Here is a 27,271-nt window from a genome sequence, read left to right as displayed (position 1 = left end):
TCAGCGCCCGAGCCAACTTAGCTCCAATGGAGCCTTGGCTGCGGGAAGGGAAGAGAGAGAGAGAGGAAGAAGAGTGGGAGGGGTGGAGAAGCAGATGGGCGCTTCTCCTGTGTGCCCTGGCTGGTAATCGAACCCGGGACTCCTGCATACCAGGCCGACGCTCTACCACTGAGCCAATTGTTGTTGTTTTTTTAAAGTTCACCAGTTCTTTCCAAATGTCTCTAATAATAATAACACATGGAATAACTCTAGAAAAGTTCCCTCAACCAGATTCCATGAGAAGGGTCATTCTGCTTTGTATGAAAATAATAGTCCTTACTATCTGAGCACTAAACCCCAAAATAATTTAAAAATGGGTCCAGCTTATTACTGATATTTCTCAGATACCAGCAAGGGGAAGCAAAACTTCAAAATTCTCCTTTGTTGTTGTCCAACTTGCCGAAGACTTCTTACAAATTGCCTTAAAAAACAAACAAACCAAAAAACACCTCCTTTTTGTTGTTGTTTTTTACAGACAGAGAGAGAGAGAGTCAGAGAGAGGGATAGACAGGGACAGACAGACAGGAACGGAGAGATGAGAAGCATCAATCATTAGTTTTTTGTTTCGCATTGCGACACCTTAGTTGTTCATTGATTGCTTTCTCATATGTGTCTTGACTGCGGGCCTTCAGCAGACCGAGTAACCCCTTGCTCAAGCCAGTGGCCTTGGGTTCAAGCTGGTGAACTTTTGCTCAAACCAGATGAGCCCACGCTCAAGCTGGCGAACTCGGGGTCTCAAACCTGGGTCCTCAGCATCCCAGTCCGACGCTCTATCCACTGCGCCACCGCCTGGTCAGGCAAAAAAACACCTCCTTTAGAACGTAACCTGCATGTATTGATATATTATCCCTTTCCTTCTCTCTTACAGTATTTCCATTATGAGACAAAATAGAGTCCAGAGAAATCTGGGAGAGAGGGTGGGGCAGGGGCAAGGACACAATTAATTGATGGCGCCGGGCAGGCCGAGGTGGAGTGGAAAGGCCCGAGATACTAAAATTTGGCCCTGCTGTCCTCTCATAAGGACAGACTGTCTTTCCTGCAGGGTGGGTCCCAGTGGTGACCACTGCGCTTGGCACAGCTGTGATGCAAAGGATGTTGAGAGGAGGAGTGTAGGTGGCATAAGCCAGGCACATCTGTAACAGGTGCTCAAACCAGGGAAGCTATCACTGTGAGCACTATCTTAGTCCCGATGACAACAGAGTAGCTGAGGGTTTTAGTTACAACTGTGTGATAAGCATAGATCTTCAGTGTTTATTCAACAGATGGTTGAGTTCTCACTGTGCAACAGCACAATGAAGGCTTAAAAAAAAAAAAAGAAAGAAAGAAACCCCCAGAACCTCTCAAGGAGTGGAGAGCTCACTGACAGAGAGGAAATTCTGTCAGTAACTGTTCAGTACTCTTTGATGCCTGCTCAGCTCTGCCTCTGTGTCAGTCACCCCGGGAATGAGATACCAGGGATAAACAGTAAACAGATGAAAACGAATGCTCTTGTGGTGGTTACAGTGTAGCAAACACAGGCCACCACCTGCTAACATCTGGCACCCTGCTCTAAGTGCTTTCCCGTATTACCATATTTAATCTTCACAACCACCATAGGAGGGGGGTACTGTTATCACCCTTACTTTGGATAAGAAAATTGGGGCCCAAGGGCAAGTGGAGAAATATGACATTAATCAAGTATGTACAAAAATCTGGGATAGCAGGAAGGATGGATCGGCTAGCTGCAGAAGTTGTCTTCTCAAAGGGCCGGAATGAGTGTCTAATAGGAGCAATGCCTTGCATGTTTCAAGTCGTTTTCACATCTTGAAATACAAAGCACTGTCAGACACAGTTGGTGCCTTGCACCTTAACCATGAAGCCCAAGCTGTGATAAATGCTATTTAGCCTATTAAAACCATTCAAGTTTTATATAAAAAAAGAAAGAAAAGAAAGAAAAAAAGGAAAAATCACAGCTCTTTAAGTATAAGGAATCATCATTGTGATTTTCCTGATTTTCTTTTGCCACTTGAGTTCTTGCAGCCAGAAATGAACGGGTCTGTTAGCTCAGGTCCCAGGCATCTGTCTCAGATAAGCACAGGAAGGTGACCAGGGCCATCTCCTGTACTTCTCCTTCTCCTCCCGCTATTAGCAGGGGGTTCCCTTCTCATAACCCAGGGCCAGGGAAGGGCGGAGGGAGAGGAGCACTTCCGGTGCCTGACGGCTGACTCATCATCTGAGATCTGTCCTGACCCCTAACCCCAATCTCTCTCATGTTTACTCTGGGCCGTGTGTTCTAATCAGCTGAACTTTTATCCCTACTTACTTTGGGCAGGCTGTTACTCCTCTGTGCCTTTTCCTGCCCTTGTCTTCACTGCTTTTGCACCTTTTGAGGCTACTGCTGCTTGGCGGCACAGTGGATAAAGCATCGACCTGGAATGCTGAGGTCGCTGGATTGAAACCCCGGGCTTGCCTGGTCAAGGCACGAACAAGAAGCAGCTACTGCAAGCTCATGCTTCCTGCTCCTCCCCGCCTCTAAAATCAATAAATAAAATCTTAAAAAAAAAAGAAAAAAAAAAAAAGCACTCCCTACAAGTCAAAATTAAAAGGGTAAGATTTTAAATTAAGTTGCTCTCTGAAATACTAATTTGCAAAATGGAGAATGGGAATGGTACATATTACCATTTAGTTTAGTTTTTTAGAACTTTTTATCCATTAAAATGGAATCTATAAATCAATGTTTTTTTAAAAGCTTACTTAATGCCTGACCTGTGGTGGCGCAGTAGATAAAGTGTTGACCTGGAAATGCTGAGGTCACCGGTTCAAAACCCTGGGCTTGCCTGGTCAAGGCACATATGGGAGTTGATGCTTCCAGCTCCTCCCCCCTGTCTCTCTCTCCTCTCTCTCTGTCTCTGTCTCTGTCTCTCTCCCCCTCTCTCTCCTCTCTAAAAAAAATAAATAAGATAAAAAAAAAAAAACTTACTTAAACATAAAAATCATCCACACACAGAAGAAAATGTAAATACTCCAGAAGGTAGACTACAAGTGAGAAGTAAAGTCTCCTTTAACTTTAACTCAGGAGTTAACAACTACTATGCTTTGATAGTTTTAGTGAAGGAACTGCCATTGTGTAGGAACTTTTAAACCTGCAAAGTACCAAATAAATAAAAGCAACACACCTGAGCACCTTCTCCTGCCTGCTCCTCCCCCGAAAGCACAGGTAGCTCTCTAACAGAAGGCTGAGAACCCTTGGTTAGGTATCCGTGGGGTGTTCTTTTATTTTTGTTCCCTGGGCTGGGAAACACATTCCGGAAATACTTTTCATTTAGTTTTGAATGAGAAAAACCAGCAACATTTTATCTTATTTACACATCTCCACTTTATCTACAATGATTTGAGGCAGCCCTTACAACCAGAACACAGTTCCCCCCCAAAACGATAAACTAGAAAGACACTCAAGGTCTGGAAAACATAAATAGAAAGATCAAGTCAAGGTTGAGGAAAATAACAAAAGTATATAAGCCTGAAAGGTCAGAGAGCTGTAATTACTCTGTACACGTCCACACGTACAAAGTTTATGGAGGAAATTATACCCAATAGTGGTAGACACAAAATATCGAGTCTTCTCCTGGCCAACATCCATAAACTACTGTATGTTACAAGTATGCCTGTTTTACTACTGTTCAAAAGTCCTCGTGGGGTTATAGAAAAGGAAGTGGTTTGAAAAGGTCCACTTCACTGGTTGGGGTATGTTTTCTGGAGGGACTTTTGCATTGTGTTGTGTAGCAAACATGCTTGTACCTACAATCTGACCCACACTCCCTCCTGGGGATTTAGCTTAAGGAAGACTCCAACAGATCTGTGCAAAGCTTTACCCGCAATGATGTTCCCTGCAGTGCTTTAACAGCAAAGTACCAGTAACGATCTTATGCCGAGCAACCCAGGACAGGATCAATAAATTATGACAAAGAGCGGAGTTCTGTAGAGCCATCAGAACAAGGCACAGAATTACTGATGGACATGGAAAGATGTACTGAAAAATATTTTAAAAAGAGGGTCAACAAGAACGAATACTGTTATCTCTGGGCTGTGGGTTTCATGACTTACTTGCAGCATAATAAATACTCAAGAGAAATTTTGGAAATTTTCTGGCATCAGAGAAAAATACGGTTTTGAGAAACAGATTAAAACCGAAACACACACACAAAAATATGAATGTTGTAAATGCTAAGAGGGATAATTTGGGGGACCTGTTCTCAAGTATGTACAACCTAAGTGGGGAGAAGTCCCAAATTAAAAACATTAGAAAGGCCTGACCAGGCGGTGGCGCAGTGGGTAGAGCATCAGACTGGGATGCGGAGGACCAAGGTTCGAGACCCCGAGGTTGCCAGTTTGAGCGCGGGCTCATCTGGCTTGAGCAAAAAGCTTGCCAGCTTGGACCCAAGGTCACTGGCTCAAGCAAGGGGTTACTCAGTCTGCTGAAGGCCCGCGGTCAAGGCACATATGAGAAAGCAATCAATGAACAACTAAGGTGTTGCAACGAAAAACTAATGATTGATGCTTCTCATCTCTCTCTGTTCCTGTCTGTCTGTCCCTATCCATCCCTCTCTATGACTCTGTCCCTGTAAAAAAAAAAAAAAAGCACAAACCCCCCCCCCCAAAACAAAACAAAATGGATAAATAAAAACATTAGAAAGTACTAGCCTTTAAACTTCCTGACTCAACAGCAACTCACTAAAGTTCTTTTTAAAAACTAGTCGATCATGCCTTTAACAGTAAAGTAGGAACAGTGTCAAGAAAAGTCACATAGAAAATGTAAAAGGTACTTTCATTAATACTCAATTAACAGAGGAAAACTCAATTAACCTAACTCTGCATGCCCCCCAGCCATTCCAGTTTGTTCAAATATGGCTCATCTCCGCCAACACCTCTTACACAAACCTTTTGATGTGTTCAGCTATGATAGGTTTAGAGTCTACGAAAGTTTACTTTGTGTTTCATTCTACTGAACACCACAAGCGTAGGCCTGTCTCGGAACCCCGTTCTCAGGTCTTGGTTCTGTCCTTCTGACATTAAGTAACTCATACGGACATCAGGCTTCTGCTGAGGTTGCGGATGTCTGGTAAGCGTGGGTCAAACCGTTTTGTTTGTTTTGTTTTTCAATTACAATTTTTCATTTGCTTCCTTCCACCCATCAGAGTGGCCAAAGTGAAAAGGAAAATATCAACTTCTGGCGAGGATGCAGAGAGCAGCAGGCACTCTGACACACTGCTGATGGGAATGTAAACTGGTACAATCGCTTTGGAAAACTGCCCGGCCGTTCCTACCAAAGCTAAACATTCAAATACCTCATAACCCAGCAAATCCACGTCTATATATACGGCCAAGAGAAAGGAAGGCCTATGCCCAGGAGACACGTACTAGAATGTTCATAAAATCTAGGGGAGTCTGAAAACTATCCGAATGCCTCTCAGGAGAAGAGATAAAGTGCGATTTATCCACATAGCAGAATACTATCCAGCAAGAAAGAGCGAACTAACTACAATCACTCCAATAACATGGACGAATCCGATGAGCACACCGAGTGAAAAGAGGCAGACAAAACAGGCCAAACTAATTTCTGTGCTCTCAGAAGTTAGACGCCCTTGGGAGGGGTGCTGGGACTGGGAAGGAGGGATGTGAGGGGCGTCCACGGAGCTGGTCCTGGTCCGCTTCTTCTTTTTTTTTTTTTTTCATTTTTCTGAAGCTGGAAACAGGGAGAGACAGTCAGACTCCCGCATGTGCCCGACAGGGATCCACCCGGCACGCCCACCAGGGGCGATGCTCTGCCCACCAGGGGTCGATGCTCTGCCCCTCCGGGGCGTCGCCATGTTGCAACCAGAGCCACTCTAGCGCCTGAGGCAGAGGCCACAGAGCCATCCCCAGCGCCCAGGCCATCTTTGCTCCAATGGAGCCTTGGCTGCGGGAGGGGAAGAGAGAGACAGAGAGGAAGGAGGGGGGGAGGGGTGGAGAAGCAGATGGGCACTTCTCCTGTGTGCCCTGGCCGGGAATCGAACCCCGGGTCCTCCGCAGGCTAGGCCTACGCTCTACCGCTGAGCCAACCGGCCAGGGCCCTGGTCCGCTTCTTGATCTGGGTACTGGTTACACAGGTGTGTTCAGTTTGTGATAATTTAGTGACCCACACACACCAAAGTACACCTTTCTGTGCGTATATTATAGTGTAATAAAGCCTTAGCAATCAAAAAGACTTTTGCAAATGCCGACAGCAGCCAATGTTTGTGCCGCTTTTAGAACCACTTTTACTTTGGAATTGCAGAGGAAAACAGCTGTGTGGAATGCTGAGGAAAACAAAAATCCAATTTGTTGCAATTCCACAGACATCAGGACTCCCTTGCAAGTCTCCCAGGGGCTCGTTGCAACAGACGTGCAAGGCAAGAATTCATACCCAAAACTGGAATAATGTCACCAATGTCAACTTGGAAGCAACCTGACACTTGCGAACGGTATCATGTGTCCAAGTGGTCCCAGTCTCCCAGGCTTCGTAATAAAGGTTGCTGCTCTATCTGCCGGGCAATCATGTTATCATAGTTCTAAAACCTCTTTCTAACCAAGAAAAAAATGTTATGACAGAAAAAGATATCTATTGTTTGGCTCTGTATTTCCATTTTCCCCAGACAAAAGGCGACGACATGGGGCCCGTTCAGCTTAACAGTGGTGCCTGGCAGCCTTTCTGCCTGTGCCCAGCACGTGACTTTGCTATCCCCCTTTTTCTAATCACCATGGTGCCAAGAGCAAGGTGGCTGGGCTTTTGCAAATCCCATTTTATCTTCAGCACACCCGAAGACAGCAGTGTGATGGGAACGGACGAAGATGATCAGACATCGTGTAAAGTTCCAACAATAAACCTAACAGGCAATTTTAAGCTTCAAAAGCTAGACCTGTGCAGCACAGGCCACACTGAAACCAACCAGGCAGGGACGGTCACTTACACATCCCCAACTAAACCCAAGTGGAGAAAATGAACCATCAAACCAGTGGTTCTCAAAGTGTGCGCCACGGCGCACTGGTGTGCCCTGTGGTATTCCAGAGAAATATGTGCCTGTTGGGGGCCAAAAAACCAACAGAGTTTTTGGAGTTTAGATTTTTGGGGGACAGAGGTGTGGGGAATTAGCTGTAAGCTGACAGTTTGCCCAACCCCCCACCTCACTTGCCTGATTAGGTTGCAAAAGACTGTTAAGTTGTGGTGTTGGATTGTTTACACTACCCCCCATGTTCCCCAGAAAGACTGGAGGCAAGTTTCTTCTAGCCTTTGTTTGGTGTCAAGTTAAGATGATATGTATGGTGGGGGTTTTCTGCACTCAACACAATTAAGAGTAAAAAGAGGAATTCTTCAATGTATTGGGGAGGAAATGAGAGTTTGCCTTTCAATATATGCCCAAACATTGAAGAAATTGCTAGGACACATCAGGCTCATGTTTCTCATAAACATAAGAATGAAAAAACTTGAACACATTTGCACCGGAACCAACCGAATTTACTAAATCTTACTAAGAGTGTAGCTATATAAATAAAAAGATAACTTTTTTGTCGTTTTTTAATTTTTAACTCCTTTAAACAAACTCTAAAAAGCATAACTCAAAAAGGTAACATAAAAATGTTTTTTTAATGTCAGAATAAATTTAATTTTGTCGTATTTATTTCATTTAATTACCATAAAGTCACACTTGGACTTTATATTTTTTTCTTTAATATTTGACTTAGTTATTATAACATATTTCTCAGACATCTGTATATAGTGTGCCTACAATTATTTGTAGGATTTTAAATACGCCCCGACTTCAAAGAGTTTGAGAACCACTTACATTAAACAAATAAACAACACCTAGCACACATCCCTAGATTGTTTGCTTTATCTAGTGAAACCAAAGGACCTTATTTTCTTTTTCTTTTTTTCTTTTTTTTTTTCATTTCTGAAGCTGGAAACAGGGAGAGACAGTCAGACAGACTCCCGCATGCGCCTGACCGGGATCCACCCGGCACGCCCACCAGGGGCGTTGCTCTGCCCACCAGGGGGAGATGCTCTGCCCATCCTGGGCGTCGCCATATTGCGACCAGAGCCACTCTAGCGCCTGAGGCAGAGGCCAAGGAGCCATCCCCAGCGCCCAGGCCATTTTTGCTCCAATGGAGCCTTGGCTGCGGGAGGGGAAGAGAGAGACAGAGAGGAAAGCGCGGCGGAGGGGTGGAGAAGCAAATGGGCGCTTCTCCTGTGTGCCCTGGCCGGGAATCGAACCCGGGTCCTCCGCACGCTAGGCCAACGCTCTACCGCTGAGCCAACCGGCCAGGGCTATTTTCTTAAAAAAAAAAAAAAAAAAAAAGAAAGGCCTGACCTGTGGTGGCACAGTGGATCATGTGTCAACCTGGAACACTGAGGTCGCAGGTTCGAATCCCTGGGCTTGCCCAGTCAAGGGACATACAGCAATCAATCAGTGAACAACTAAAGTGAAGCGGCTATGACTTGCTACTTCTCACTCCCTCTCCCCTCTCTGTAAAATTAATAAAGTCTTTAAAACAACAACAACAAGGTTTTGTTGAAAACATGCCAGTGATGATGAAGTATCAGAATGACAGAAAATGTGGGTGACATCTGAGATCACCACATCAAAAAAAGGTATTTGGTCTGTGCATTTGTTAGTCTCTAAAAACTAAATTACTAGACAAAAACAGGAGGGGCAGAGGTTGGCAGGGTAAATGGCATGTGGGCACTGGCCACTCAAACAGGCTTTGGGACTCAGTCTCTCCATGGTAAACAAATGACCTTGACAGCAGATGTATATTTAGAATGAAACAAACACTCTATAAAGTGTCAAGGCAGGGTGGGAACTTGGCATAAGATAGGTGCTTACTAAAGGTCCATAAATTCAACACACACGCACACCTACTATGTGCCAGGACCTGCTCTAAGTGGTCAAATACAACGAAACAAAGCCCTTTCTTTTGGGAGCTCACATTCTAGTTGGTGTGGGAAGAGAGACCAACATAATAAATATATTATACCCTAAGGCAGTAAGAGCTCCGAGGGAACAGGTAGTCAGGTAGGGTCACAAGATGGATGACACTCGCTGTCTGCAATTTTAAACAGTTGTTTGAGCAGGCCTCCCCAAGAAGGTTCCTTCTTTCTCTTTTAATCTTCCCCCTTCACTGCTGCTTTAGCGAGAGGAATGTAGGTATGACATCGCTGGATGATGTCACACTCATCCCTCCTCAATTTCCTAAGACTGACCAAATCTAACTTCTAGGAAGGTTGTGGTTACTCTTAATGAAAGACTTTTTTTTTTTGAACTTTATATCATTCTCATGCCACTAAACCATATACATATACTCATCAGAAAACCACGCAAAGTCACAAGCAAGCTGCAAATTATGGGATATACTACAGACGGAAGTGTGGGAAAAGGGAAGAATCTTTGGTTTAATTCTTCATTAGCAACAATAACATTACTTGACATTTTGGGGCTTATTATCATGCCATTTGTTTGTGAGGCCGTAAAACACATATCCTCCTGGGATTCAGCGTGGCTCTCCAGTAACCATTTGTCTAAGTATATATTTAGAAAACTCTGCAAATGTGTAAATATTTAAAGATATTTAATACTGCATACAGAAGATCGCGCTACTTTACAATCCCCATTTTTCTCTAAAGAATTTACCCCTATTTCAAAGTTGGAGAAATCTGAGTATTTAAAAAACAAAAACAAAAAAAACCAAACAAGCAAGTCATAAAAATCTCATTTGCAGGCGGCTTTTGTAAACACACCCGGTTAGGTTATGGTTCAATTAGTAAAACACTGTAGATTGCTAGGTAACAAAGAAGGAAGTCTCCCTCCCTCTTTTTTTTAAGACCTAGCTAGACTCATGAACACACTGCCAGTAGATTTTTACCATATTAGGCTTACACTGTTTTCCGTTTTGGTAGTGGGGAAGCGGCCTGGCGAACAGGAACCCCAGGAGCAGGAGGTGAAAGATGTCAGTCAGGCTTCCAGTTAGACCCAGGAATGTAGAATTTCACTGTGCACTTCTATCACAGCCAAAGCAGGAGCTAGCTAGCAGCATTCATGTCACAGATTGTATATACACTTGTCTGGAGCTGTAAGTTCTTTTTTAATTTATTTAAAAAATTTTTTCCATCGATTTCAGAGAGGAACAGAGGGAGAGGGCAGAAGAGAAGCATCAGCTCATTGTTTCACTAGGTTGTCCCATTTAGTTGTGTACTCATTGATTGCTTCTCCTAATGTGCCCTGTTCCCTGACCGGGGGTCAAACCTGTGACTTCTGGTGCACTGGCTAGAAGCTTTATCCACTGAGCCACGTGGCCAGAGTAAACGGAAAAATCTTATTCCATCATCTCAACACAAAACAAAGGACCCTAAAATATTAACAAGGAAATGGCGATTAAATCCATCAATAGGCCTGACCTGTGGTGGCGCAGTGGGATAAGGCGTCGACCTGGAACACTGAGGTTGCCGGTTCGAAACCCTGGGCTTGCCTGGTCAAGGCACATATGGGAGTTGATGCTTCCTGCTCCTCCCCTTTCTCTCTGTCTCTCTCTCTCTCTCTTTCTCTCTCCCCTCTCTCTAAAAATCAAGAAAAGTAAAAGATTAAAAAAAAATCCATCAACAACCATCTGTGAGCGTTTAGCATGTTTTAAATCACCCGGGAATGAACAGCCATGAGGGATGTACTGGTCTCTGTTCTTCAGTGTGGGATAACTTCGCAAACTATGCAAACTATTTACATTGCCTGACATCTACAAATACATGTAAAGTAACCCAAAACCATGAACCCCACACTTTTCCCTTCCTGCCCCAGTCCCTTGGGTGATGTGACATGCCCACGTGATTGGCATTGGAGGCACTACTGTAATTGGGTATAACTGAGTCATCCCTGAAAGTGAAAGTCAGGAATAAGTGGAGGAGAAAAGCAAAGCCAAGTTACCTCGGAGCACCTGACTGCTTGTCTCCAGTTGATTATCTCCTCTCAGATAGCAAAGATAATGTGCCAGATTCTTGGAGGGAGAGGGGCCAGGAGGAGAGGAATCTGTCTGCTCACTTTTTAAAGCTTTGGTGGCCCTACGGAATCTTGGGCTCTGCCTCAAATTTGCAATGATCTGCATTCCTCAATTACATGCAGTTTTTCCTTAACTGATAAATCATCAGAGTAGCTGCTACTCCCCACCCCCAAGTTTAACTAAGACTGTTTCATTTACGCGGCTTGAAAAGGCACCACTGCGGCCTGACCCGGCATCTTCAGGAAGTTAAATATTAACGACCCCAATACAAATGTAAAACTTTTAACATTCTAATTTCCGGGGTTTCTAAACCCCTCTGTTAAGGAAACACATAAGAAACAAGATTTTGGTCACAGTGACGTCATGAGCCCCACAATACTGTGTCCGCGGTGCCCAAGTATCTACAGATTACAATTCCCAGGTTACAGCACTTCTTTTTATTCAGAAGAAGGCAATTAAATTCTTGGAACTTCTCAAGATGGATTATGAATATATTTTCATGCTCTTTCCAAATCCTTAACCTACAAAAGTCAACCAACCCTTCTTCCTTCAGGAATTCATTCACACAGACCTTGCAAATCTAGACACCACGTTTTAGGGTTACCACCACCACCAAAAAGTCTATAAAAAGGATCACTCTGTGGGCCTCAGAAAGGACTATAAATAAATTTGGAAAAGGGTGAAAAGTCTCCGGGGTTCCACGAGCCTAAGCCGCACGTAAAACAAAAGTCGTTTTGTGTTCTATTAATAGCAGATGATTACACACGTATCTTATTTCCATGGGAATTCATTTAGGAAGGACTTAAAACTTCCTCCGCGGGCCGCTAATCCCAAGTCTCTGTCTGTTACTGGAAGAGTCGTGTCATGAGGACTGTTCAGGCTCGGAGAACGGCCACCACGGCGCCCCGCGAGGTCCGGTCAGCGGGACGGCGCCCTCGGGCGTTCCTCCGACCCCGCGGACTTTAGGGGACGGCCCGTGCGGAAGGCCGAGTGCAGCTGGTCGGAGGGGCGGCCCCGGGGAAGCGCGCGCAGCGCCGGTCCCGGGGCTCCGGTTCGGGACTCTGGTCCCGGGCTCCGGTGCTGCCCCGGCTGTGAGGAGTCGCTGGGAGCCGCGCGCGGCCCCCGACACGGCCCCGACCGGCCCGCCCTCCGCCGCCTCCCCCGAGGCCCCCGGGCGGCAAACGAAGCAGCTCCCGGCGAGGCTCCGACGGCTGCAGCGGGGGGCGGGGAGGGGAGGCGCTCTCTGCGTCCCGGCCCCTCTGCACCCACGGTCCCGCGTCCCGGCCCCTCTGCACCCACGGTCCCGCGTCCCGGCCCCGGTGCACCTTCCGTCCCCCGTCCCGGCCCCGGTGCACCCTCCGTCCCGCGTCCCGGCTCCTCTGACCCCCCGGCCCCAAGCCCCGGCTCCGGCCCGCGTACCCGGTAGGTGCTCTCGGTGAGCCGGTTCACGTCCTCCGGGCCCTTCGACATGGCTGCGGCCGCCGGGCGCGCGGGCAGGACGCGGCCGGGCCTCGTGGCCGCCCGACCTGGGACGGCAGGAGCTCCGGGGCGCGACGGAGGGGCCCTCGAGGGTCGGCCGCCGCCACAGCCGCGGGCCCGCGAGCGCCGGCGCGCGTCTACGCCGCCGAAATGTCAAAAACTCGCAGCGCCGCCGCCCCGCCGCCGTCGCCGCGGAAGACCCGGAGGAGCGCAGAGGCGCGGCCTGACGCCAGCTGGACAGGCGGGCCGGGCCGGGCCGGGCGCCCCACCTGAAGCGGCGGGGTGGGCGGGGCGGCACGGGGAGCGCGGCCAGGGTGGGCGGGGCGTCCCACCTGCGGCGGCGGCGGCGGGCGGGGCCTCTGTGGGCGGGGCGGCACGGGGGGGAGTGCGGCCAGGATGGGCGGGGCGTCCCACCTGCGGCGGCGGCCGTGGGCGGGGCCCCTGTGGGCGGGGCGGCACTGGGGGGATGCGGCCAGGATGGGCGGGGCGTCCCACCTGCGGCTGCAATGGGCGGGGCCTTGGTGGGCGGGGCGGAGGCGCGGTGGACCACGTGGGCGGGGCGTCCCTCACCTGTGGCGCTCTGGTTCGGAGGCGGGCAGAGGGCAGAAGGAGGCAGCCAACCTGTGCCCTTTCGCTTCCGGCGGGAAGCCCCTGGTGGCGCAGACACCGTAAGTCCTGGGCTCAGTTCCGCTTGGACAGATCCAGCGCTGGGCGATCAGACCTCTGTGGTCCTAGAACCCTCTTGGCTCCCGCACGGAGCCGGTCTCGGAGGCCCCGAGACCACCCTCTCCGCAGGCTCTCCCTTCCTACTCCCAGCCCTGCCTTTTGCGGACCGCGGGGAGAGGGGCCCCCGTCCACCACTTGCCTGGATTTCCCCTCTTGCCCCCTCCTCGCGCCACCCTCTCGCTGACTCCAAAGATCTGAGGGACCCCATGGCCCGGGTTTCCATGGACGAAGAAAGGGAGCCTACCATGTGCAGTTTGGGAAGCTCCTCATAAAGTCAAACATGAACAAATGCCAAGATCTGGTTACGGGAATGGGAGTGCGTGTTTAAACTCTACGTTAGGAACGACCTTTTAACTCAGTGCAATTTCACCATGATATTGACAAGATTCAGAAATCCATGCCGAGCTGAGGTGTGGAGGCAACTCCTTTCAGGACTCAAGAGTCTGAGCCGGTGCAGTGGCTCCTGACAGTTCCTGTTCTGTCTCTACCCCGCCCCAGCCTATACCCTATACCAGGCGTCTCCCAGTCGGAACCACCACTTAGCCTCTGAAACATTCACTCAACAAACTTGGTGGGAGGCGATAGTCTCATTTTTTAAAACTCTTATCTGGGTGCAATTGCATCTTTTATGGGCTGTTAGGATAAGAGGCGTCTCAGCTGCTGCTGTGATAAAGTTCACTAGGAAATGCAGACAAAGAAGGCACTGTGTGGCCCAGGTGAGAACTCCAAGTGTATGAGATGCTGCTGGACTTAGAACAGAAACAGACACTTGGACTCCGGGGCGATGTTATCAGATTTGCAAGGTATAAAATGTATCACGCTTAGCAACCAAAAGGTTACATGTTCTTGGATGTTGGGGGAAATCAATCTAGGTTTCGGGCAGCTGAAGCAGCTGCCTCCTATTTTAACAGGTTCCTAGCGTTAGGCTCATAATATTTGCCAATTGGGTTTGTACTTGCCAATGGAGATATACTTGTGTCCTTATAATCACCTCCGTTAAGAATTAGGGTTCTCAAAAATCTCCATTTTCATTTAAACTTGAAAATCACTGCCTTGCCTTTGAAGATCACCCTTTAGAACAGGGGTCCCCAAACTTTTTACACAGGGGGCCAGTTCACTGTCCCTCAGACCGTTGGAGGGCCGGGCTATAAAAAAAAAACTATGAATAAATCCCTATGCACACTGCACATATCTTATTTTAAAGTAAAAACAAAAACAAAACAGGAACAAATACAATATTTAAAATAAAGACCAAGTAAATTTAAATCAACAAACTGACCAGTATTTCAATAGGAACTAGGCTCCTCTCACTGACCACCAATGAAAGAGGTGTCCCTTCTGGAAGTGCGGCGGGGGCCGGATAGATGGCCTCAGGGGGCCGCATGTGGCCCGCAGGGCCGTAGTTTGGGGACCCCTGCTTTAGAACTTCCCTCTGTGCCTTCTGATGGATGGGGTCATGTGACCTCAGCTGCCAGGCAGTCACCTGAGGAGCTGGGAAGAGAGCAGAGGCTTAACCTTTAGCGCCCTAAGGCTCAGCAGTGTGATTTAGAGCCAGAAGAGACAGATTAACAAACCACCATAAAACTGGAAAGTATCTCAGATGGCCCGATTTGATTGCCAAAGTTGGAATTTGATCGATCGACCAGGTTCATAATGGTATGCAAATCTTCAGACATTTGGCCATTTAAAAACTCTTCCTTTATAGAAACAATTTCCTGGTCAGGACCAATCTGCTCCTTTAGAAGTCTTCAAGAAGCATCAGTTCTTGGTTGGTACCGACCTTAAGGGTAGTGCCGTTCAGCCCCCCCGGCTCAGTGCTTGGCACACGAATGCCTGGCAGGTGTTTGTTGAACAAAAGAACAAGTGAGGGTTGATACGCTGGTCTGTGCCCAGCGCTCTGCTGGGGCCGCAGGAGTGCAGACTGAACAGGGCTTGACCCAAGCCCGTAATATCGTGTGCAGGAGGCAGAATTTCAGGGGCACGGCAATGGCAGCTGCAGCAGAGGTGCAGTCAGGCGTGCTAGAGGTGTCACAAGGTGGGAGCACTCTCAAAAAGGCCACTCGCATGCGGTTCTTTAAAGTATGTTTGTGAGTTTCAGGTCAACATCTTTGTCCTGAGACTTCATGATGCTCAGAGTGAAGGGAAGTGAATCAATAGAACGGAATGACTCAGGAGAAGGCAAGGAGTGGCCTCTGGCTTTAACAGGTCTCCAGATCGATGTGGTGACATCACACTCTGACCCGCCGGGCCTAAGCTGCCTCGGACTAGGGGGAAAAAAAAAAAAACCTAACAAGCAAACACAAACCAGTCTTCTCTATGTGCTGAGACAGCCCTGTAGCAGCTCTCCAATGGCCCAGAACACAGACCTGAAGAAGAGGAAATCGGTAGCACACCTTCCCCGGGCCCGACGACCAAGGTTGCTTTCCTCCTCGGTTAGATCCTGCTTGAGATGAAATAATCAGAAGTCCTGTTTACGTTAACAAAAGTTGTAACACGCAATTGCCGGTGATAATATCAGTGAGGTTTTGAAAAGCCACGCTCCAAACAGGCTGTGGTTTTGAGGTTGATGTCTTCTTCGGAACTTACTGTGGGGCCTGTTGAGGGGCTCTCTGCCGTGAGGGGCACCCTGGGGTGTCCACGAGAATTCTACTGTCTGTGACAAAGGAGGTCCCTGCTGATAACAGTCATTTTGGCACATTCCTACATAACATACTAAGAGAGAGGATGGGAAAGAGAGGCATGATTTCTATACACAGCTAAACTATCAGGCAGGAAGGAGTGCTTTTATTATGAAAAAGCAAATGGGAATTGAACACTCATTTACTTTCTTGTAACTTTCTTCCAATCCAGGCAGCACTAACTTCTCCAGCATGCCCAGCTCATTTCTGCTGCACAGTTTTTCCCTTAGCTGTTGCCTCTGCCTAAAAAACATTCTACCCCCCTCTCCCGCCCTCACAGCACAGCCTTTTCTGGTCATGTGGATTTCAGCCCTAATCACTCAGATAAAATCCTTATCAAAAGTCTGCTGGTCCACGAACATGAATGTTCTTCCATTTATTTAGGTCTTCTCACATATTTTTTAAACAATGTTTTTTTAGCTTTTAGAGTATATGTTTTGCACTTTTTTGTTGTTGTTGTTCAATTTATTCCTAAGTATTTTTCTCATGCTATTGTTAATGAAAGTGTTTTCTTATTTTTATTTTCAGATTGTTCATTTTGAGTGTATAGAAATAGAATTGATTTGTGTATATTGATCTTGTAACCTGCAACATCGCTAAACATGTTTTTTTTGTTTGTTTTTTTAGTGAGCATTTAGCGAGTAAGAGAGAGAGAGAGAGAGAGAGAACAGGAAGGAAGAGAGATAAGAAGCAACAACTCATAGTTGTGGCACCTTAGTTCTTCATTGATTGCTTTCTCATATGTGCCTTCACTGGAGGGCTCCAGCCAAGCCAGTGACCCCTTGCTCAAGCCAGCAATCCTGGGCTTCAAGCCAGCGACCACGAGGTCATGTCTCTATGATCCTGCACTCAAGCTTGTGAGTCTGCGTTCAAACTGGATGAGCCCATGCTCAAGCCAGCAACCTCAGGGTTTTGGATGTGGGCCCTCAGCATCCCAGGCCAACAGTCTATCTGCTGCACCACCACCTGGTCAGGCCTAAACTTGTTTATTAGTTCTAATAGTCACCAGACTGAGGAATTTCCCTTTACACTTCATCTTAGCCAGAAGGTCGAGAAACAATGGAAATTCCTTTCAATTCTTAGTTTACTGAATGTTACCATGAAAGGGTATCAGATTTTGTCAAATGTTTTTTCTGTGTCTATTGAGATGATCATATGGTTTCTGTCCTTTATTCTGTTGATGTGACATATTATTACAATGATTGATTTTTCATCTGTTGAATCAATCTTCCATTTCTGGATTAAATTCCACTTAGTCATGGTATTTATCCCTCTATATTATCGCTGGATTCAGTTTGCTAATATTATATTTTGCTGGTGATGCCTGTGTCTATATTTATAAGCAATAGTCATCTGTTATTCTCTTGTGAGTCTTTGGTTTTGATATTAGGGGTAATAGCAGCCCTATAGAAGGGGTTGAGAAGTGTTCCCTTATCCTCTGTTTTTGGGAAGACTTTATGAAGAACTGGTATTTATTTTTCTTCAAGTATTTGGTAGAATTCACCAGGGAAGCCATCTAGGTTTGAACTTTGCTTTGTGGAAAGGTTTTAAATGACTAATCCAGTCTCTTGTTATATAGGCCTTTGTTTCGTTTTCAGAGTGTTATTTCCTTATGGTTCCTATTCCTTCGTCTCTTTAATCATTTACAGTATTCTTTTATAGTCTCTACCAGGTGTCTCTGTGTGGTTTCTGTGTGTTTTATCTTGTTTGGTCGTGTGTTGTGTTATTCTGCCACGGTTGTGCCTGCTGGTTCTCTGTCGTGGTGGATTGCGTCCTTCTCCTTGTTATCATGAAGCCACCTTTGGTGGTGATCCATTTCCTCTGTAAGAAGAACCCTGTGGACCTGAATTGTAAAGTATTTCTCCAGAAAAGTTTTGCATTATTTCCTGGCAGGCATTCCACGGGGAAGTATAAAATATAGACTCTGCCCCCCCCCCCCCCCTGACACAGGCTCAATGAGACAAGTTCTCTTAGGATGTTATTTTCTCCTAATAATGCTTCAGTTAAGTCAAACTCCTCTGTCCTTCCCTCCTGCCCCTCCTACTGGCTGACGTGCCGTCTTCTGAGGTCCCCCACCTGTGTAAAGGGGCCATAGTGTCTACTCTCCACCTTGCACAGGTCTCAAGTCCTTACACCCGTGAAACAGGTAACATTTGAAACGTCCAACCGTTTGGGCCCACTTCCGGCTCCAGTCCTGCCATCCGCGCCCCCGAGGTGGCCACATCATCTGTTCCAGGGCTTGGTTTTTCTCCTCTTTGTGATTTTTTTGGACTGGAGAGGTTTCCTTTTTTTTTTTTTTTTTCCTTGCAAACTCAGCTATGTGTTAAAATATTTCTGTTACCTCTGACCCATAACTTCAAATGCTCGTAATCGGAGGAATCCTGCCTTTTCTGTCTACCCAGAAGCCTGAAAGGCCCTTTGTCGGTTCCACTTGAGACAGCGCCTAGAGCGATAGGGCCGGGCCGGGAGGCCGGGGATCGTGTTCCCGTTCGCCTCGACCCAGTAAGTGGGACCCGGGCAGTAGGACCGGGCCAGGCGTTTTCCACTTTTTGGCCCCAGTTTTTTCACCTCTGAGCTAGGGTAGCTGGTCTTCAAGTTACTTTTAATTTTAACATTAAAGGAAAAAAAAAAAGTTTTGTCTTTTTTACACTGTTCCCAGCACTGAGTCTGAAGGCTGTCTACCTCCGGGTGCGGGTGACCCGCTGGGGAGAGAGGCTGTTCGCCAGGGGCCAGGATAACCGGAACGTCCTTCACTTTTCCAAGGGCAGGAAGGGAGAGACGCAGGGTGGGCTGTTGTCCTGAAAACGCCTCGGAGATTTGGCTTTCATGGGGGGAAACGGTCGATGCGTGGAAGGGGATCCCGCCAATCTTCGTTGGCCTTGTCTTGATATTTTTTTTACCCCCGTGGGAAAACGTCAGCAGAGAAAGTTCCAGGTTTTGCTTTCCTAAGCAGATTTGTTTTCTCTATTTAGCAAGTTCCAGGCATTGACCGCATCGGCAAATTTCCTCTTTTATAGCACTTAAATCATTGCGCAGCGTACCCAATACTTTTTCTTGATCCACGGGTGCGGTACGTTCCGGGACACGTTTACCTTCAGCTGGGGCTTTTCTTGAGAGGGAAGACTTGGGAAAAGACACTCCGAATTGCTTCTACAGAAATCTGTTCAGCCTGAGGAGCAACAATTCTCATTTTCTGCCCTATGGCCTTCCTCACCGCGGTGAAGGCTGAAACTGGACTGCCAAGCAGTTCCCTAGAGTGAACAGCAGAGGGCGGGAAGGGGTGGAAAATAGTGAAATACTCTTTTTCCATGAGGATGAGTCGATTTCCAACACTTTCTCTTTCAGGGAGAGTAAAGGCTGGCCTTTGATGAACGTTTTTATTGTTGTTGTTGTTGTTTGTCTGAACCTCCCACCTGTCACACACCTGCGTTTGTGTCCATACACCTGCCAGGTGCCACCTCACCACACAAGCAAGCCCTTTCAACGTTGGGCTCTGGCATTGCTAGTGCAATTTTCCCAGAAAACAGCTCAGACCTTCTGTAACCTTTCCCGGTGTCTGTCGCTGTGCCTCTCTGCTCTGACTCTGAATTTCCGTGGGTCTATGAGAGCAATCCATGATGAGAGAATGTGAGTTTTTGCTCAAAGGGGAAGTATTAGCTCCCGAGGATCTTGAAATTCAGCATGAAATGAAAATTTCCATTAGGCAAATGCATGCAATTATAAATAATTAAGCAAAAGCCTTGAGCGGTAATTTATGTCTTTCTTTAAAAATGTCCCCAACATATTGACATTGAGCAGGGAGCCCAAGAAGGCTTAGGAATCAATGGAAAGTCTGCTGAGTGCGAGAGGCAGGCTTCACCACTTAAGCCGGTGGTAATGTCCCATGAGTCTCTAATCACTATAAAACTTTTAGCGTGCATTTGGCTATGATGTCAGGCAGCACGCGGGGCCCGGGAGTGGAAATCACAACTTCGCGGTGGAAATGAAGCAGGAGAGTAAGAAGCAAAGAGAATTCCTTGGCAAGTGGAATGGGGAAACTGAGGCAGACAGCTGATTCAAGCCGACTCACTTGCCTCCTTCTCCCTTAAGCATTCAGCCCTCAGGACAGTAGAGTTCTGACCCACATCAAATGATCTTAGGAACAAAGTCTCAGCCAGGTCAGTTGAGCACAGAGAAGAAAGAGTTTGGGTCAAACCAGAGATAGCATCTAGGCCTCATTTTGTGTTTCAGCTCCAGGCCCAGAGAAGCAGCAAAACCAGATGGAGTCATGTCATGGCTGACCTCCGGATCAGCTGCAGTGACCACTGACCCTCGACTCTAGTGCCAGCCAGTCAGCAGAGACCCTGACCATGAACCAACACAGCTGGAAAGCTGATGAATATTCTCTTCTGAAACTTCCTCTAGGGTTCTTGCCTTTAGAAAACAGATAAAAACCCTAAGGCAAATAACCCAGTATGTGCTCTCTCTCTCTCTCTCTCTCTAGAGCATACCCCTGCCTTTCCCCCTTCTTCTTTTAGGTATGCATCTTTTGCTTTCTTTCTCCTAAGCTCCACGAGCCCTTCTTTTGCCTCTGTGACTTGTGTCCTGGGTCCACGCAGCCCAGCGGGCTCATTTCTATTACCTCTGACTTCCTAAATAAATTTTCTCTTTCACTAGAGTTCTTAGCTCTGAATTCTTTCTCAGCCGAACTCAAGGCCCGCGGTCTAACACCTCTTACTAGCAGAAAGTGCTTCACTATTTTAATAGTCTTCAGTAGGGTGCACTGACCAATGAAAAGCATGCATTCTGTGCACTAGTTGTTGTATTCAGATTCATTTAAAGTCTGTAGCTGCTGTATAGCCTTGGTAAGGCAACCAACAGACCTATGACTGCAGGTATTTCATCCCTCTTTCCTCGGGTAGGGGCTGGAGAGCAAAAAACCCATGATTTTCCTGTTCTCCCTTGCAGCTGGGAGTGGCAGAATAGATATAGTTCTATTCTGTGTCTAAGAGAGAAAGTAAACAAAGGTCTGCTGAGAGGATCCAAAGTGAGACAGCTGGGTTCAGACAACCCCCTAATAACTTCCTAGGAAGCAGATGTGATGTCTGTGTAAGAAGTAGCCATCATCTTGGCCCTGGCCAGTTGGCTCAGCGGTAGAGCGTGTGGAAGTCCCAGGTTTAATTCTCGGCCAGGGCACACAGGAGAAGTGCCCATCTGCTTCTCCACCCTTCTCTCTCTCCTTTCTCTCTCTCTCTCTCTCTTTCCCCCTCCGCAGCCAAGGCTCCATTGGAGCAAAGTTGGCCTGGGCGGTAAGGGCGGCTCCATGGCCTCTGCCTCAGGTGCTAGAATGGCTCTGGTTGCAATGGAGCAACGCCCCCTGGTGGGCATGCCGGGTGGATCCTGGTTGTGCATATATGCAGGAGTCTGTCTGTCTGCAGCCCCCCCCCCTTCTCATTTTGGAAAAATACAAAAAAAAGAAAAAAAAAGAAGAAGAAGTAGCCACCACCTTGCAAGCTTGGAAGCAGCAGCAGCGAATAAGGCTGGAATGAACAAATTGAGAATGGTAAGTGGAGAGGGAGAGAAGGGAGCCCGACAGCGTCAGAGAGCACAGCGTTCGTTTTGTGTTCTTTGCAGCTGAAAGCCTTCACGAGTGACATATATTGTTATTAAAATTGGGAGGAATGTGAGATTGTGTTGAAGTCCACATACACAAATGGAATGAATCTCCCAATGAAAAATCCAAATGGGGAGAGATGGCTCTTTAAAATTTTAATACATTTCGATTTCTTTATTTGGGAGATAACCATATTTTGGAGATAAAACAAAAAGACCCATGGACTGCCAAATAAGAATAAAATTATGGAGACAAAGCGGGGAATGTTATTACCGTTGGGACACTCCCGGGGAAAACCTCCGATTATCTGTGAGTTCATTTCCTTAGGCTACTTGATAAAAACACTCTTATTTTACTTTTTTTGAAGAACATCATTTTACACCCACTTTTCCAAGAAAATAAAATGTTTCTGGATCATTTTTCAAACCTGGCAAATAAAAATCTCGTAAGGACTAATCATCCGCTTTGCTTTGGAGTCAGTTATTGTTCCCACAAAACAACAACAGCAACAACAATGACAGTATCCCCACGGGCGCCGGGTAGGAAAGCATTGCTGCGTTATTATTAGCTAAAATGATGACCCGTCTCTGGACCTGTAATTGAGTTCATAATTCTTGGAAGATTTCTCCTCACGCAGTGGTTTTCTCCCAAACGTGAAAGGAGATGAGATTTTATGGCACCATGTCGTCCAGAGCTCCAGAGGTTGGATCTTCGATACTCTGCAGACAAAACACTTGTGTGTCTTGCATTTCCTCTCATTCTGATTGAACTCGATGCTGGGTGATGGAGTAGACTCTTTTTTTTTTTTTTTTGGAGTAGACTCTTGAGTGTAGACTCAGTGAATTCTCCCTCTGGGTAGAAATGGCAGCTGGGAGGAGGAAGCATTGGTGCTTTGTAACGTTTCCAAGCCATGGTAAGCGTGACATTGACATCAGAGTAGCCCTATACTCCGGGGTCTGTCCCCTTTGTGCATTGGTGATGGGTCTCCTCCACCACTGAGATGAGTTAGGGCCCGAGGGCAGGGTGCCTGACTGTAAAGCCAGTATCCACGGCCACCATCACAGCCACCTGGCCCATGCAGGTTTGCATTTGATTCGGACAGACTGTAATGAAACAACGGAACCAAGAACTAGTGGACCATTACATTTAATCCTAGCTCGCACCGGTGGGCAAGAAATACACACAGTGGGAAAACACTTCCCTTTCCATTCAGGGCTCCCAAAGCCACTGACTTATCCGAGTTTCCTAGAATCAAAGGTTTCTACCTCACCAGCCTTATTCACCTATGTTCCCCATCTCCTTCTCTCTGCACAAACTCTGCACAAACTGGCTTCTCCTTCAGCACTCCGCCATGTTGGCTGCTTCTCCTCTCCTCCACATGGCCTTTCTCTGCTCTCCTCTAGCATGGGCTCCTCTGACCCATTTTATATTGTAGAAATCAAAACCTTTAATCCAATATACAAACAAGAAAGTCTCTGATACAAAGTCACTTATCTGAGGCATAATGGGATTCCTCATGAGAGTGCACCACCCCACATCATGCAACAGTCAAGGGCGTGGGGAAAAGCTTAGTGTTGAGAAGATCTTAGTATTAAAAGGGTGGGAAAGGCTTAGCGTTAAAACTAAGCCTTAGGCCAGGGGTCTCCAAACTATGGCCTGCGGGCCGCATGTGGCCCTGAGGCCATTTATCCGGCCCTGCCACACTTCCGGAAGGGGCACCTCTTTCATTGGTGGTCAGTGAGTACTCCTGGAGTACTGTATGTGGCGGCGCTGCAAAGCGCAGTGTCGTTCACGTACAGTACTACTTCTGGTGATGCGGGATGCACATGTCACGGCTCCGGAAGCGCGTCATATCACTTGTTACTAGCAGTGACAAATATGGAACCGGCCAGTGACCATCTCAGTAGCCAAAAGCAGGCCCATAGTTCCCATTGAAATACTGGTCAGTTTATTGATTTAAATTTACTTGTTCTTTATTTTAAATATTATATTTGTTCCCGTTTTGTTTTTTTACTTTAAAATAAGATATGTGCAGTGTGCATAGGGATTTGTTCATAGTTTTTTTTTATAGTCCGGCCCTCCAACGGTCTGAGGGACAGTGAACTGGCCCCCTGTGTAAAAAGTTTGGGGACCCCTGCCTTAGGCTGTAACGACCCTACGAGCAAACATATATATCATATTTACAAACTGATTTGACCCACACTGACATAGTGGGCAGGGTGAAGGTCTTGTGAAGTTAGTTTCTCACTCGGTGAAAACGATCCCTGGGTGACTTGGATCAAGTCATATCGTGTTCCCGAGCCTCCATGTCCTGATCAATAGGAGTGGGGGGGGGTGGACAGTACCCCAGATGACCCTGAGGGCAGCGAGGGGCCTGCTCTCCCAGGTGGCTCTTGCTCAGAGACACAGCCACCCAGCCAGGCTCCTCCTCAGAAGACACAGGGGTGATGAGCAGCTACACAGGCTGGGCAGTCACCCTGCTCCTGGGGTTGCTGGCCAGGAGGTGGCCCGGTGTGGCTGGGCAGTCACCCTGCTCCTGGGGTTGCTGGCCAGGAGGCGGCCCGGTGTGGCTGGGCGGGCTCCGTGGAGACGGCCAGAGGATCCTGGGTTTACTCTCTGAGGCAGCCGCCTGTTCCCCGCCCCTCCCCTTTCTGAATCCGCCTTTGATCGCCAGATCACTCCATCCCTTTTCCCCTGCCAACAGAGATTACAGCTCATGCTGGGATTGGTTGGCCGGCTCTGTCACCGGCCCCCTCTCCCTTCAGGCACCCCTCTGGTTGGTGAAGTCACATGGAATTCCCCCACTCCTCCCAGGTTGCGCAACTACTGTGCAGATGCATTTCAAGTAATTGTTATTATCACCATCATCACCATCACTTTTTTTTGCAGAGTTAACACTTCTCTTTTTCTTTCTGGCTCACCTGGATCTAGCCATCCCAGAAGCCGATATTATTTTCCCCCATAAGGTATTTATTTCTCCTTACCTTCCCAACCCTCCACCTTCTGGCAACCATCAGCTTAGTCTCTGTAACACTTTTTTTAAAAAAAAATTTAAATAATTTTTTATTTTTCAATTACAGTAGACATACGTTATATCAGATTCAGGTGCACACCCCAGTTGTTAGACATTCTATAACCCACTAAGTCAGGGGTCCCCAAACTTTTTACACAGGGGGCCAGTTCACTGTCCCTCAGACCGTTGGAGGGCCGGAGTATAAAAAAAAACTATGAACAAATCCCTACGCACACTGCACATATCTTATTTTAAAGTAAAACAACAAAACGGGAACAAATAGAATATTTAAAATAAAGAACAAGTAAATTTAAATCACAAACTGACCAGTATTTCAATGGGAACTATGCTCCTCTCACTGACCACCAATGAAAGAGGTGCCCCTTCTGGAAGTGCGGCAGGGGCATGGCCTCAGGGGGCCGCATGTGGTCCACGGGCCGTAGTTTGGGGACCCCTGCACTAAGTAATCTTTTTTTTTTTCTGAAGCTGGAAATGGGGAGAGACAGTCAGACAGACTCCCACATGCGCCCAACCGGGATCCACCCGGCACGCCGACCAGGGGCGACGCTCTGCCCACCAGGGGGCGATGCTCTGCCCCTCTGGGTTGTCGCTCTGCCACCTGGGGCAGAGGCCAAGGAGCCATCCCCAGCGCCTGGGCCATCTTTGCTCCAGTGGAGCCTTGGCTGCGGGAGGGGAAGAGAGAGACAGAGAGGAAGGGGGGGGGGTTGGAGAAGCAAATGTGTGCTTCTCCTATGTGCCCTGGCCGGGAATCAAACCCGGGTCCCCCGCACGCCAGGCCGATGCTCTACCGCTGAGCCAACCAGCCAGGGCCCACTAAGTAATCTTCCTGATAAATCTAGTACCCACCCGACACCGTACGTAGTCGTGACAATAGTACCGACTATATGTTCCCCGTGCCGTACTTGACATCCTTGTGACTATTCTGTGACAACCAACTTGTACTTCTTAACTCAGGGGTCGGGAACCTTTTTGGCTGAGAGAGCCATGAACGTCACATATTTTAAAATGTAATTCTGTGAGAGCCATACAACGACCCGACCCGTGTACGTTAGGCATTATCCAATAAAAATTTGGTGTTGTCCCGGAGGACAGCTGTGATTGGCTCCAGCCACTCGCAACCATGAACATGAGTGGTAGGAAATGAATGGATTGTAATACATGAGAATGTTTTATATTTTTAATGTTATTATTATTATTTTTAATTAAAGATTTGTCTGTGAGCCAGATGCAGCCATCAAAAGAGCCACACCTGGCTCGCGAGCCATAGGTTCCCGACCCCTGTCCTAACCCCTCCACCTTTTCCACCCTTTATAACACTTGTTGATTCATTACATTTTGGTGACCCACCCAATCTGAATCACCCACCTTTAGCAGTTGCTATGGTAGAGAAGGGGACAGCCATAGCTGGGTCAGGCGACCAGGCCGAAAGACACTATTCCTGGGTCACCAGGGGCTCCCAGGTCACCATTGGGAGGAGACTACGTTGGAGAAAGCCAGGGGAATGCTGTGACCTTGGGACTGCTAGGTCTTTTTCCGACCTAGTTTTGCCTGCCTCTCCTTGGAGTAGTACCCCTGTCACCTCCCTGCCTTTTGCAGTCATGGCTCCTGGCCCGATTTGGCGGCCTGAGCCACCAGACAGTAAGCAAATCCTCCTGATGCTTGCCGTGCGTCTTTGGACAAGACGCTTCCCCCCCCAGTGCGGAGCCCTTGAGAAATGGTGATGAGATGCCGTGAGATTTACACACATGCTCCCCTGACAGAAGCTGCTGTCTGGGCTTCCCTCCAGCTTGGTTCTCCCAAGACTGGGTCCCTCCGCCCCGGAGCCAGCCAGATTCTCGCCTGTCTGGGTGGCTCAGGGCATGAGTCACCTTGACCAGCAGCTTGAGTCACACCGATCAGGAAGCCCCACGGAGGTGATATCATCGGTAAGGTAAACATGACCAGTCACAGGTATGGAGGCAGCTCTGTTTGCCTTGGAGATACAGGCTGCCCGCTGCCCCCACCCTCACCCCCACCCCCTGCCCCGGCTGGGCTTCCGCAGGGTGGGAAAAGCACACCAAGCCCGTGGGCGTTAACCTTGTCTGACGATGCGATGACGCATCTGTGAAGGGATCCAGGAGGCTCAGGGACTTTGCTACAGTGATGGGGTGGGGTGGGGTGGGGGGTGGTGTGTTCTTGTCTGCCGCAAGGGGCCGCTAGGCAGGTGGCAGCTGTTCCTGAGACCCAGTTTGCTGCTTGAGGCTGGGCGCTGTCTCCCCAGGGTCGCTGATTTTCAAAGCCCAGACAGAGAGGTCCCCACTGCTCTGCTCCTGTTCTTGTACGTCTCAGCAGAAAGACAGTGGGTCCCGGAGGGCAGGGGCGGCCCCTCTCATCGTGGGCGCCTCCTCACTGCAGGAGGAGCTTAAACCAATCTTCTCCCCCTTCTACGCTGAGTCCCCACAGGGGACTGGAGTTTCTTCAGGGTCACGTCATTCCTGGGTCATTCCTGGTTTCGGCATGCTGCAGGGCCCCAGGCTCTGGCCCAGCCTGGCCACCTAGCTGGTGTGGCAGGAGTCTCTTGGTCCCGCCAGGGCCAGGGTGACAAAGGGTGACAAGGTATAGGATCTGTCCCCCTGCCCTGGGGGCCCTATCATAACCTGGGGCCGATGGAGAGGTCGGGAATACTCAGCCAGCCTTGATTTT

General features: G+C 47.9%; 1 protein-coding gene across 1 annotated transcript in view; it reads right to left on the bottom strand.

Moving 5' to 3' along the window:
• BAIAP2L1 (BAR/IMD domain containing adaptor protein 2 like 1) overlaps window positions 1-12,767 on the bottom strand; it is an 81,518-nt gene extending 68,751 nt beyond the window's left edge. Inside the window, exon 1 of the mRNA XM_066342315.1 lies at window positions 12,499-12,767. Within this exon, the coding sequence (XP_066198412.1) occupies window positions 12,499-12,549 (51 nt within the window). The 5' untranslated portion in view covers window positions 12,550-12,767. The remainder of the gene's footprint in view (window positions 1-12,498) is intronic.
• Between the last annotated feature and the right edge of the window lie 14,504 nt (window positions 12,768-27,271).

This window comes from Saccopteryx leptura, chromosome 6 (assembly GCF_036850995.1).
Source record: "Saccopteryx leptura isolate mSacLep1 chromosome 6, mSacLep1_pri_phased_curated, whole genome shotgun sequence".
Lineage (NCBI taxonomy): Eukaryota > Metazoa > Chordata > Mammalia > Chiroptera > Emballonuridae > Saccopteryx > Saccopteryx leptura.
The sequence above is the reverse complement of the archived record's forward strand: the minus strand, read 5'-3'. Positions and strand labels throughout refer to the sequence as shown.